At 54.2% G+C, this 12,734-nt stretch overlaps 1 protein-coding gene and 1 non-coding gene across 2 annotated transcripts; both read right to left on the bottom strand.

Moving 5' to 3' along the window:
- Positions 1 to 2,493: 2,493 nt before the first annotated feature.
- SLC25A1 (solute carrier family 25 member 1) lies at positions 2,494 to 12,047 on the bottom strand. Its single transcript, XM_072351224.1, has 9 exons — positions 11,870 to 12,047; positions 6,389 to 6,496; positions 6,196 to 6,295; positions 5,935 to 6,073; positions 5,752 to 5,836; positions 5,537 to 5,641; positions 5,241 to 5,356; positions 5,068 to 5,141; positions 2,494 to 4,231 (listed from the first exon to the last, which is right to left on the bottom strand). Exons 1-9 carry the CDS (start codon positions 11,958 to 11,960, stop codon positions 4,117 to 4,119), a joined length of 933 nt encoding a protein of 310 aa, XP_072207325.1. The 5' UTR covers positions 11,961 to 12,047; the 3' UTR covers positions 2,494 to 4,116.
- LOC140259853 (U6 spliceosomal RNA) lies at positions 4,927 to 5,030 on the bottom strand. The gene has a single exon (XR_011905464.1). It is a non-coding gene; the product is annotated as a U6 spliceosomal RNA (small nuclear RNA).
- Positions 12,048 to 12,734: the final 687 nt, after the last annotated feature.

Below are 12,734 nucleotides of genomic sequence, written 5' to 3'. Positions count from 1 at the left end.
CATGCGCATTAGCGTCCCTTCCGCCGCGGTGCATTGTGGGATATCCCGCCAAAATCGGAGGACGCCATTTTGGTCATGCGCAGTAGCGCTTTTCCGCCGCCATTTTGGACATGCGCAGTAGCGCTTTTCCGCCGCCATTTTGGACATGCGCAGTAGCGTCCCTTCTGCCGCGGTGCATTCTAGGATATCCCGCCAAAAATTGAAGGACGCCATTTTTAACATGCGCAGTAGCGCTTTTCCGCCGCCATTTTCGACATGCTCAGTAGCGTCCCTTCTGCCGCCGTGCATTCTGGGATATCCCGCCAAAATTGGAGGTCGCCATTTTGGACATGCGCAGTAGCGCTTTTCCGCCGCCATTTTGGACATGCGCAGTAGCGTCCCTTCCGCCGCGGTGCATTGTGGGATATCCCGCCAAAATCGGAGGACGCCATTTTGGACATGCGCAGTAGCGCTTTTCCGCCGCCATTTTGGACATGCGCAGTAGCGTCCCTTCTGCCGCGGTGCATTCTGGGATATCCCGCCAAAATTGGAGGACGCCATTTTGGACATGCGCAGTAGCGCTTTTCCGCCGCCATTTTGGACATGCGCAGTAGCGCCACTTCTGCCGCGGTGCATTGTGGGATATCCCGCTAAAATCGGAGGACGCCATTTTGGACATGCGCAGTAGCGCTTTCCGCCGCCATTTTGGACATGCGCAGTAGCGCTTTTCCGCCGCCATTTTGGACATGCGCAGTAGCGTCCCTTCTGCCGCGGTGCATTGTGGGATATCCCGCCAAAATTGGAGGACGCCATTTTGGACATGCGCAGTAGCGCTTTTCCGCCGCCATTTTGGACATGCGCAGTAGCGCTTTTCCGCCGCCATTTTGGACATGCGCAGTAGCGTCCCTTCTGCCGCGGTGCATTCTGGGATATCCCGCCAAAATTGGAGGACGCCATTTTGGACATGCGCAGTAGCGCTTTTCCGCCGCCATTTTGGACATGCGCATTAGCGCCCCTTCTGCCTCGGTGCATTCTGGGATATCCCGCCAAAATCGGAGGACGCCATTTTGGACATGCGCAGTAGCGCTTTTCCGCCGCCATTTTGGACATGCGCAGTAGCGTCCCTTCTGCCGCGGTGCATTCTGGAATATCCCGCCAAAATTGGAGGACGCCATTTTGGACATGCGCAGTAGCGCTTTTCCGCCGCCATTTTGGACATGCGCATTAGCGTCCCTTCTGCCGCGGTGCATTGTGGGATATCCCGCCAAAATCAGAGGACGCCATTTTGGACATGCGCAGTAGCGCTTTTCCTCCGCCATTTCGGACATGCGCAGTAGCTCTTTTCCTCCGCCATTTTGGACATGCGCAGTAGCGACACTTCCGGCAAGGTGCATTGTGGGATATACCGTGGAAAGAGAAAGTCGCCATTTTCGTCATGCGCAGTAGCATCACTTCCGGCAAGGTGCATTGTGGGATATGCCGTGGCATGTGGAAGTCGCCATTTTGGTCATGCGCAGCAGCGCCACTTTCGTCACGGTGCATTGTGGGATATCCCGCCTTAATTGGGTGTCGCCATTTTGGTCATGCGCAGTAGCGACATTTCCGGGAACGTGCATTGTGGGATATACCGCCATAATAGGAGGCCGCCATTTTGGTCATGCGCAGTAGCGTCACTTTTGGCGAGGTGCATAGCGGGATATAACGCCGCTCTAGGACGTCGCCATCTTGGTCATGCGCAGTAACGTCACTTCCGGCGAGTTGCATTGCGGTATATATGGCCGCTATAGAAGCGCAGATGGATGCCCCGAAAGTAATGCCTCTTTGTTGTTTGGGTTTAGGTTGCTGTAATGGTAATGCTTTTTGACAGATTGTACTTAGCGACGATCCGAAAATAATGCCTTGTGACTAATGAATACCATTGAGGCACTACTCATGCTCGAGTTCTAGGGCCGCACTACGCAGGCGCCTATTCATGTACGATAATATGCATGCGCGAGTTCCGAAGCTGGACTGCGCATGCGCCAAGTCTAGAATTCTAGAATGCAGTTCTGGAACGGCAATAGGCATGCGCGGATTTACCCGTACTACGCATACGCCAATGCTGGAATAGCAGTACGCATGTGCAGTTCCTGAGCCGCACTACGCGTGCGCCGATTCAGAAGCGTCAATGCGCATGCGCGTGTTCCGGAGTTGCATTGCGCTTGCGCTTTTTTTTTTTTTTTTTTTTTTTTCCCATGAACTGCACTACGCATGCTCGAATTCCGGAGCTGCACTACGCTTGCGCCGATTACAGTACGGCAATACGCATGCGCGATTTCGGGAGCCGCACTACGCATGCTCCGATCTCAGAACGGCACTACGCATGCGCCGATTCAGGAACGGCAATACCTGTAATCCAGCTTTCGCGGCAGTTTACGAAGGTTTCTTCGCACTGCCGGATTCCAGAAACGCGATAGGGCAATTCCAGACCGGAATAAATTAAAATAAAAAATAAAACTTGGATTGCTGAAAATATACATGGTGGTTCTGTTTATAATGATGGAGAATTTACAAAGTGATTAAAGGTGTTTTGCAAAAATCAAATGACTAATCAAATCAATTAAACATTATTAGAGAGGTAACATTAAGGTGGTTAAGGAGGCCTTAAGATATTAAGGAGGCCTTAACAAAGAAGAGACCCCACAGCTGGAGGGAAGGAGCATGCACACCATGCTCAAACTCTACCTGCTGCTGGGCACACCGCAGGTGCTACCCGAGACCCGTAAGTAATCAGGGGCACCTGGGGCTGCAGCTCCACTGAAGGTGCAGAAAGGTTCTTTTTTCCCCCGTCTGCCTTTCAGCAGCTATTGGCCTTGCTGCAGGGCTGTGGTACGCGTCTACACTCTGTGCCAGCCCTTACTCCTGCACCACACCTGGGATCTCACATTGGTCTGCTTTTATTCTTCTCTGTACTTTAGTTTGCAGCGGTTTTCCTGTGGCAGATGATGTAGGATTTGACTGAGCCTGTGACTTATCCCAGTCATCTGTGTGGGGTCTGCTCCTCTGAAGGAAACTGCCTTTATTGTGGCTGGAGCACTCTGGTGAAGGTGCAAAGGTGTAGTTGTGGAGAATCCCCTTGCCGAGGTGTGGGAAGTACATTTCCTTCTGCTTTAGTGACCTGGCACCCAGCTGACTGTACGCACGTCCCAACTCATAGTGTATCCCCAACCTGCAGCACATAATGACAGCACTTCCCAACCTCCATGGCCAGCGACGCCCCATGCACTGCACCCACTAAAGCAAGGCTGATTTTATTCAAATTGAGACTGTAAAACAGAATTAAAAAAAAAAAAAAACAAACAAAACAAAAAAAAAAAAAAAAAAAAAAAAAAAAACTCACTGGCTTCAGAGAAGAAAGCCAAAGGAAAATTGCTCCCAGGCTCTTCCTTTGCCCTCCCATGAACTAGTAGTATTAATGCTGTTACAACACAATTTGGGGGGGGGGGAGGGGGGGGCAGCTCCAGCTCTGCATCTGCTCCCCCGTTAGGGAGGTTTTGGCACAAAGGCAGGAGTAGCATGGGTGTTAGTACTGGGTCTGAAAGCCACAGGGGCAGCTAGGGGCTGCCCTGGAGAGCTATGAGAGGGCAGAATGGGAATGTGGAAGAAGGGCTTTGTGTTGGAGGTTGCCCCCACTGAGGGGACATGCCAAGGGGCCAAGTCTGAGATGGGGGCTGTGCCTCTGCACCCCATCTCTCGCACACGTCTCAACTGTGAACTACAAAGGGTAGGGGGGAGGGGGGTGGAAAACCTGGTTCACCCGAATGCTGTCCCCACTGTAAGGAAAGTTAAGGGTCTGGGTTATGTCAGGAACCAGCAGTGCTCAGCACCCCAGGATTGGCGCCTTGGTTGGGGGCACAGCCTGGGGTGCAGGCAACAGCCTCTGCCCTGCTCCCTGGGCCATTTTCACACACAACTGATTAATATTACTGCTCCTCAGCTCACTGCAATAAATAAAGGGCACAAGGTGTTCAGGGGCACTGAGCGGTGCTCCCGGTCCATGGACACGTACGGTAGACTTGGACCCTTGGCCGCGCTGACGGCAGCTCCACACTTGGTCATCAATTTCCAGCTGCAGCCCGGCGGCACTGGCGGAGCCACTCAGTCTGTTTTCCAGACCTTGTTGAGGAACTTGACCACTTCATCATAGATGACAAAGACAATGGCCACATCGAGGCAGACACGACCCAGGCGGGGAACGGTGCCCTTGTAAAACCTGTGGGGATGAAGAGGGCTGAATGGTCAGGGAGGATCACAACGATACACCATTAGTGCCTCAATCCTTCCACATGCACTCAGTTCTCACTGCTCTCATCCTTGCTTAGAATCATAAAAACATTAAGGTTGGAAAAGACCTCTAAGATCATCTAGTCTAACTGCCAACCCATCACCACCATACCCACTGAGCCATGTCCATCAATTCCACATCTGTGTTTCTTGGACACCTTCAGGAACAGTGACTCCACCACCTCCCTGGGCAGCCTCTTTCAATGCCTCAGCATTCTTTTGGACAGTGTTTTTCCTAAAATCCAGCCTGAACTTCCCCTAGTGCATCTTGAGCCATTACCTCTCAATATATCATCGTTACCTGGGAAAAGAGACCAACTCCCCACCTCAATACAACCTCCTCTCAGGTAGCTGAAGAGGTCAACAAGAGGTAAGATAACCCCTCAGCCTCTTCCCCTCGAGTGAACAATTCAAGTTCCCTCAGCCACTCCCCACAAGACTTGTGCTCCAGACTCATCACCATCTTCTGTGCCCTTCTTTGGACGTGCTCCAGTGCCTCAATGTCTTTCACGCAGCAAGAGGCCCCAAAAAGAATACAGCACTCAAGGTGCGGTCTCATCAGTGGCATATACAGTGGGACAATCACTTCCCTAGTCCTGCTGGCCAGACTATTTCAGCTACAAGAAAAAAATAAATAAATTCATATGTCATCCTTGTGCAGAGCCCATGCTCATCTTCTCTGTATCATTCACTCTGTATCTGCTTGTCCCCTGTATTATCCCATAACACCCTCTGACCCAGCCCGAGGTCTACGGGAGCACTCACGCCAGGGGCCCTTCATATTTCATGATCTGGTATGCGCAGTCCCAGGTGCTCTTGTACTTATGTGCCTCCAGCCCCTGCAGAAAGGGAAGAGAAGGGTTGGGCACTGGAGATGGGATACCCTGGCTAATGAAGAAACAGTGAGTGCATGGCATCTCCATGTCACAGTGCTGCACCTGCATCCTGGTCTTAACCACATCCAAGGGCGTGTTGCCAAAGACGCTCGCGGCTCCTGCAAGGGCTCCAAACACGCCTGTGACGAAGGGGTTGATGACCTTGTTGGGATCATCTCCTGAAGAGGAGAAAAGGTCTGGAGGTGGTGACAAAGCCTGGAGCTGGGGCACCCTGTCCCTGGCCTTAACCTCACTCCATCATGAGAGGCCTGGGAAGCTTTGGGGTTCACAGGGGAAACTCAACCCAAGGACTGGCAGCACGGCCAGCACAGCACTGTGGGAACATGGGGGCATGGTACCTTTGTACCAGTTCTTGAGGGATGTCATGACGAAAAACCGGATGGCCTGGTTGGATCCTTGCTTGAGGACAGTTGCAGTTAGGCCCTGGTAGGTCCCCTTCAGCCCTACAGCAACGGAGGGTGTTGAAGGAGAGCACCAGCCCCATGCACAGACCTGGCCTCCTCAATGGGCTACTGCAGGACCCAAGCCCTTGGCCACTACTGCCATGACTCACCCTGCTCTCGAACAATCTCCCTGACACCATGGAAGAAGCCACGGTACTTCGGCTTGGAGGAGCACTGGTCATGGATGAACTTCACCTGTGAGGAGATGATGAGTTGGATCCAAATAGAGTGATGCGGCCTAGGGCTCCTCTGGGGGAGATGCCACAAGCAGGGGGCCCCTGTCCACCTCCCACCTTGATGGTCTCCATGGGGCACACCACCATCACAGCTTCAGCCACACCAGCACCCAGCCCACAGACAAGGCCCCGCGTGCTGTCCAGCCGGCCCTGCTCATCCCTCATCTGGTTGCTGAGGAACTCGAACATGCCAAACCTGTGGAGAGGCCACGGTGACAGTCCTGGTGTGCCCAACAACAGACCAGAAGCTACTGGGGATGCTGAGACCAAGGTCATTGCCAGGGGAGCACAGTCCAGGGACCCCCACAACATACTCACCTGACGGCGGCCTTGGGGATAGAGCCATACACCAATGAGCTGAGACCACGGTACAGCCCCCGGACACCATGATCACGGACGGTCTGCTTCACACAGTCCCCTGGGGCAGAAAACAGAGGTGTCACTGTCACCTAGCACACACCAAGGGACACCCCTAGCCCCCCCAGGAAGACCCCAAGCCACTTGGTCTCACCAATGCCCTTGTAGCGGGGCGGGTTGGCCTTCTCATCCAGCTGCAGCTGTGTCTTCACATACTCAGTGGGGAAAGTAATGCAGATCTCAATGCCTCCAGCGAGGCCACCTAGAAAAGAGGAGGTGGAATTGGAGCTGCAGTAGTGCTGTACTGAGCCCAGACATCATGGGTACTACAGACCCCACAGGTGCAGCTTCATATTGTTCAACCCAATGCCTCACAGCACGTGGGCCAGGCCAGAATGTGGCATCCTCCTCCTCACCAGGGCCCTGTGACCAGTGTTAATGCAAAGGCATCAGGCAAAGAGGTGGGGAATAGGCAGAGCAAATCCAGTCAGCACTATAGTGCCCCTACTCAAAGGTGCTGCTCCCTTCAGAGATTCAGAGGCGAGCAGCCATTTTCAAACCTGGCAGAGCCACCTGAACCTACTGCCAAGCCACACCCGGTAGGAGCCCACTCACAGAGGCATCGTGCAGGTATGGAAGCACAATTGCAATCACCCCCTTTGGCTGCTCCACACAAGGGAGCTGCCACGCACTGATTACAGTGTTAGGACAGCCCCGACATACAGCACAGCCAAGGCCATGGCAGTACTCAGCTATCAGCAGCACCAGCCTCAGGAGATACAGGGCACTAGGTGCATGCTAGCTACTAGGATGGGAGAGTCAAAGCAGAATGCAATTCCAAGGGTGTAGATCAGCAGCATCTTGGGGGTGTCACCCCTCATGGACATCTGGCACAACTTGTTTCCCTCACAGAGCTGTGCCATGAGCCTGCAGATGCAGAGCAAGGCAAAACACAGGTCCTGCACTGCTGCCTCAGCTTCCCTTCCTGGTGCCACTCAATTCCAGCAGAAGCCACATTCTATGCAAATCAATCACCCCATCCCCCGAGGCCAGCCCAGTTCCAGCTCCTTCTCAAGCGCCACCTTTGCAGGGGTGCAGCAACCTTGCAGTCTGTTTACTCGGACTTTACCCAGCAGAGCTTTGGTGCTCGCAACACTGCTGAGTAAGCATGAGTAGCCAGCAGCAAGTGCACTAGAGGTGAAAGGGCAAGGGGCCCACACATGAGCCAATGAGATGGAGGAAGTACAAGGACGTCCTCCAGGGCCATGCCAGGGTTTCATGTCCTCCCCCCACATGGACCCTGCTACACAGCCAGCATAGACAATGCTGCTGCAGAGGGAAAGATGGGTACCTGACAGCCATTCAGTGTTAATTCCCCAGGATAACTATAACTGTGCTCTGCTGGGTCACAGTTACAGGACTCAGCAAGAAGGAGAAAAGGGATCGCGGACAGCACAAGTGCAATTACCCCAAGGGATTTTGGGGACAGCCCCAGTAGCTCCTCGGGTCGCCCTGGGAACATGCAACCACATTTTCCAGGGTGGATGCTGAAGGCGGAATGACAGCCATGGGGCTGCACCTCTATGGAAGGTGAGTGCTGCCCCTGCAAAGCCACAGGCAGCAGCCAGTGCCCTTCTGGGAGCTAAGGAACAGGAGGTGGCGGTAGCTCTCTGCCACCCCTGCCTACAGTGTGCTGCTCTGCTCCATGCTCCTACTCAAACATCAGCAGAAGCAGCAGATGCCTGCACAACTCTGATAATAAGTGGGCACCTGGAAAGCAATCTCAGCCTCCCCATTCTAAGGGCAATTTCCCATACAGACACACAAGCACCTCATTTACAGACAAAGAGCTCTTCTTGCCTTCAGCTTTCCCAAGATCCTTTCTTGGGCAGACATAATTTTCAATGGCCCACCAGGCAGTAGTAGCAGGGCTAGTCCATGCCTAGCGCTGCTGATAAGAAGCAGGACTGCTATGGAGCCCCTGGTGCACATCAGTGTCTTGAGCTTTGCCCCACACACTAAACATGCACCCAGAGTATGTGGCTTGTTTCCTTGCCAGGGGACTTTTGTGTCAACCCCTGTGAGCCCAGATAGCCTTTACAGCTGGGAAAAGCAGACAAACAAACAAAAGCCACAAAGTCCAGCATCAGGGTGCTACAAATCAGGAATCGCAGCCAGGGCTCATCCACTCCTGCAGCCACAGAGCCCTCCAGGTGGCCCACATCCATCCTCACCACACCAATACCACCCCACGCACACAGTGGGGCAAGTGAGTCATAGAATCATAGAATGACATGGTTGGAAAGGACCTACAAGATCATCTAGTCCAACCATTCTCTCATCACCATTACTACCACAAGCTACTAAACCGTATCTCGTAGCTCCTCATCCAGATGCCTCTTGAACACTGCCAGGGACGGCAACTCCATCACCTCCCAGGGCAGGCCACTCCAGAGCCTGATCACTCCCTGAGAGAAAAAGTTTTTCCTTAGGTCTAATCTAAATCTCCCCTGCTCTTCAAGGAGAGGAACTCTTCAATGTCTCTAGTGGTGAAACAGGTTCCACAGGCTGCTCCTTCTTGTGCAACACACTCCTACAATTCCTTCATCAGCACCAGGCACACAATGGTGTCAGTTTGCTCCAAGGGAGAGGGTTGAGGGTGGGATAACAGCAGTATCTGGAAGCCCTCCCAGCGCATTGCCACCTCCTCCTGCAATATACCCCATAGACCAACACCTTCTTATCTTCCCTGTTGCACCATGTCTGGAGAAAGGCAACACCAGGCTGCTCAGTGGGGTGGAGGGGGGCTGCACTGACAGCACGGCCCCCTCCTCAAAACCAGGTCACCTGAAGATCACCCCTACAGCACTACTTGAATGGAAAATGCATCCTGCAATGGGTCAGAATATCAGAACATGTCCACTCACAGCATGGGGCATGGAAGGGCACCCATGTGATAGGTGCAAGGCCAGCTGGGAATGCTGCATTTCATCATGTGGATTGGGAAATGCTTTAATTGCAGCAACAGCCCCATGCCTGACAGGAGCCCTACACCCCACAGGCGCAAACAGCAGTGCCAACACCGGGCTCCCCTGTGTCATAGTGGGCTGTTTGCCCTGTGGACAGCCCTAGGGACGGGGAGCCGAGACCTTCCCTGAACTACCACAACTCGCTCATTCACCTTGCATTTTCTTCTTAACGAGCTAATATTGTAAGAAAACGTTTTATAGTGCATTTTAAGCTCCCTGGCTCCAAGTGTAATGATAGGATCTACTCTCCCCTGCCTAGAGCCCCAGCACCATCCAGCCTCACCTTGGCAAAGGCTCAGCCATCCTGAGCACCCCAAGGTCACAGTTCCATTCTGGTGTCACCAAAACTGCATGTGAATGGCACAGCACTGTGAGGCTCAAGGCCCTGGAGATGGTCCACACTCCTCAGCCATCAGCACAGGGCACAAGGGCACAGTGACAGCAAAACAATTGTAGACAGAGTCAGCCTTGAAAATGCAGTACACGAAAAGGGCCACCGCTCCCTGGCTGGGTGTGAAGGGGGCCCTTGCACTGGCATGCTGTGCACGCAGCCCTCAGCAATGAGAGGCACCACAACATCCCAGAGCTGTCAGCAGGCTGCTGATGGCTGCCAGGAGAATGGATGGCTCCTTCTGACAACTGACGTCAGCTGTAAGATGATGGCGCCCTGTGGAGCAGCAGGCAGGTGAACAATGAATACCCATTGCCAATGCTTGGGTTCAGATCCTGAGCATCTCACAACAGTTTTGTAGCCTAGGGAGCAGTGGACAGCACCCAGAAGCATCGCTCCTTCCCTGCTGGGAGGGGCAATACCCTGGGCTTAGAACACTGGGGAAGGAGCCTGGTTTTCCAAGGAGTGAGCTTCAGGTTTCACACCCAGCCCTTGACTGCTCTCTTCCACAGGTATACAATTTCCTAAGAAAAATCACATCAGAAGATTATCAAATGAGAGGAAACAGGAGCTTTTGCTGCTGCTTTGCTCCCCTTCTGACCCTGAGGCTCCCTGCCCTAGCCCACAACCCTCTCTCTACCGCCTGTCCTTTCTCCTTGGGCACTTGCTGCCCCCATCAGCACTCACTGCTCATAGCAAACCCTGTAACAGGAGCTGCATCTGGCTCTTCCAAAGCCAAGCACCATACAGGACAGCATCCAAGAAAACAGCATAGAGAGCACCAAGGTGTTGCCGAGCAGAGTAGCAACAGACAGCTTCTCTATGAAAAGAGGCAAACCCCAGGCCTCAAAACCAGCTAAAAACTGAGCAGCATTTAGCTCTAGGCAAGTAAAGTCTCTCACCATAATCAAAGGCCTCCCAAGCAAGACATTCAACTGCTGCACACGGCTCCAGAGAGCCAGCCTCAAGCTGTGCAGCACCAGAAAACCAAGCACAAAGAGCTCCAGTGCAGCCTAAACAGCTCTGCAGCCAAATAACTAGAAAATGTCCATCTCAGCACAGAGCCTGCCTGTTTAACAGGATTTTAACCAAGCTTAAGCAAGCCAAAGCACTGTCATGCAGCAATATGTAAGGCTACCCTCAACCCCTGGCTGTGGCACTCTCAGCAGTTTGATGGCAGGCAACAAGGTGACTGCTGCCCAAGTACCCAGCAGCCTCTTGGACAAACAAGAGCCCATCTGCAAATTATTTTTTAACATTTCGCTTGCCTTAGAAGACAGTGAGAATTCTTGGCAGCAAGAGCTTTGCTGGCATCCTCCAAGGACACCAGACCAACACTGCCAAGCTTCAAGTACTGTGTGGCAGAGCGCTGGCTCTGGCAGAGGGCACACATGGCTCAGGAAGGCAGTAAGGTACCTAATGCAGAAGGACCACAGCCCCACGGCCTCCCAGCTTCTTCAGTTCCTCAGACATCAGAGCAGTGAGCACAGCATGGAGCCTCACCGCATGCCACAGAGACAGGAGTTATGCACAGGGAGTTAACTGCAGCTCTTGCCCATTTCTGTGCTTTGTAACATAATTAGGTGCCACAGAGCCTGCTGGATGTATGCCCGTTCACCAATTACTCTGATTTGCTGCAAGCGAGGAGCAGACTCGCATCCCAACGCTGCTCTTCCTCCACCCCCGCGACGGCTTCTCCAGGCGCAGGCTCAGTGCCCGGGGGCACAGCCCTTTCTCTCGGTCCCGGGCCGCTCCCGGCACCCGGGCACAGGGCTGGTAGCGGGCGGATGAACAAAGCGTCGGCCGGAGGAGGAAGAGAGAACGCTGGTTGCAACACAGCAGCTCGGGACGTGCCGGTCAGGTCAGGTCGGAGGGAGCACGTTTCAAAGGCGAGCGCTGAGCTCTGCTCTGAGAGCCGTCCTGCGAGTGGGGAGCGAACGAACAGCCACAAAGGAGATGAACGAGCCTCCGCCCCTAGGCTCCGCTCCGCTCCGCTCCGAGCAGGCAGCAGGAAGCACGGCACCTCCCCGGCGCCCGCAGCGATCCCACGGACACGAGCAGGAAGGCGCGTTCCGAAGCGTGGATTCGCACGCTCTCGAGCACCGCTATCCGAGGTGCCCCCCGCGCCCCCAGCTCAGCTCCCGGGGCTGCTCCCCACTCCCACGCGAGCGACCGGCACGCCCTCAGCTCTGCACCCCGCTCTGCGGGCGCTTACCCGCCAGGATGGCCTTGCCAGGGTGCGTCAGCTTGGCCTTGCCGGCGGGGGCGGCGGCAGCGAGGCTGCGAGGCGCAGAGGGGACGAGCATGGCCGCGGAACTCCACGGCTGCTACTCCGCCCGCGGCCACCGCCGTATTTCAGGGCGGAACGGCGGAGCCGCGCCCACTGAGAGGCGGCCCCGGCGGCGTCACATCCTCGTGCCGCGCTGCGGGGCGAGACGGGGCGCTGTACCGTAGGGGGCGGCGGGCAGCCTGGGGGCGGTCGCGGTGCCGGTGCGGTTTTTTCTCCCCCTGCTCTTAAACTGTGTGAAAAGCGCCCGACGGATGGAAAGAGATGCCTGCCAGGCAGCACCGAGTCGCTCTGTTGGCGCTGCCGTCGACCTGCTGAAGAAAAGCAACAAACTGCTGTCCGCAAACCGAACCCCCTGGAGTTCATTGCAGCCAGGCCTTGCTGTAGAATGCCCCTATAAACCAATCAGTGAGGTTTTCCCAACGCTGCACTGTGTCTGAATGGAGGAAAATTTGGTCTTCTCTGGGCAAAGAGAGCTTTAAAGTGCTTTTGTTCCTCCAGAATCAGTTCACCCCAAACAGTGATAAAGGCAAAGAAAGGAAGGCCCAACGCAGCAATCACACACAAATGCCTACCATATAGCTTTGAAGAGAAACCTAAACATTCTCAAGCTAAAAGGAGGCACAGGAGCACACAGGAATGTGGGTTTATTTCAGGTTCCACTGGGGGATTAATTATCTGCCACTCATAATGCACCTGCATACATCGCACCATGTGAGCTTATGTTCCACACTCAGTGCTGGGCCCACAGCCCTTCAGAATGGAAAGGTGAAGGCTGGGTTTACAGGAGTGC

The sequence above is a fragment of the Excalfactoria chinensis genome, chromosome 16 (assembly GCF_039878825.1).
Source record: "Excalfactoria chinensis isolate bCotChi1 chromosome 16, bCotChi1.hap2, whole genome shotgun sequence".
Taxonomy (NCBI): domain Eukaryota; kingdom Metazoa; phylum Chordata; class Aves; order Galliformes; family Phasianidae; genus Excalfactoria; species Excalfactoria chinensis.
This window is presented reverse-complemented; position numbering and strand designations above follow the sequence as displayed.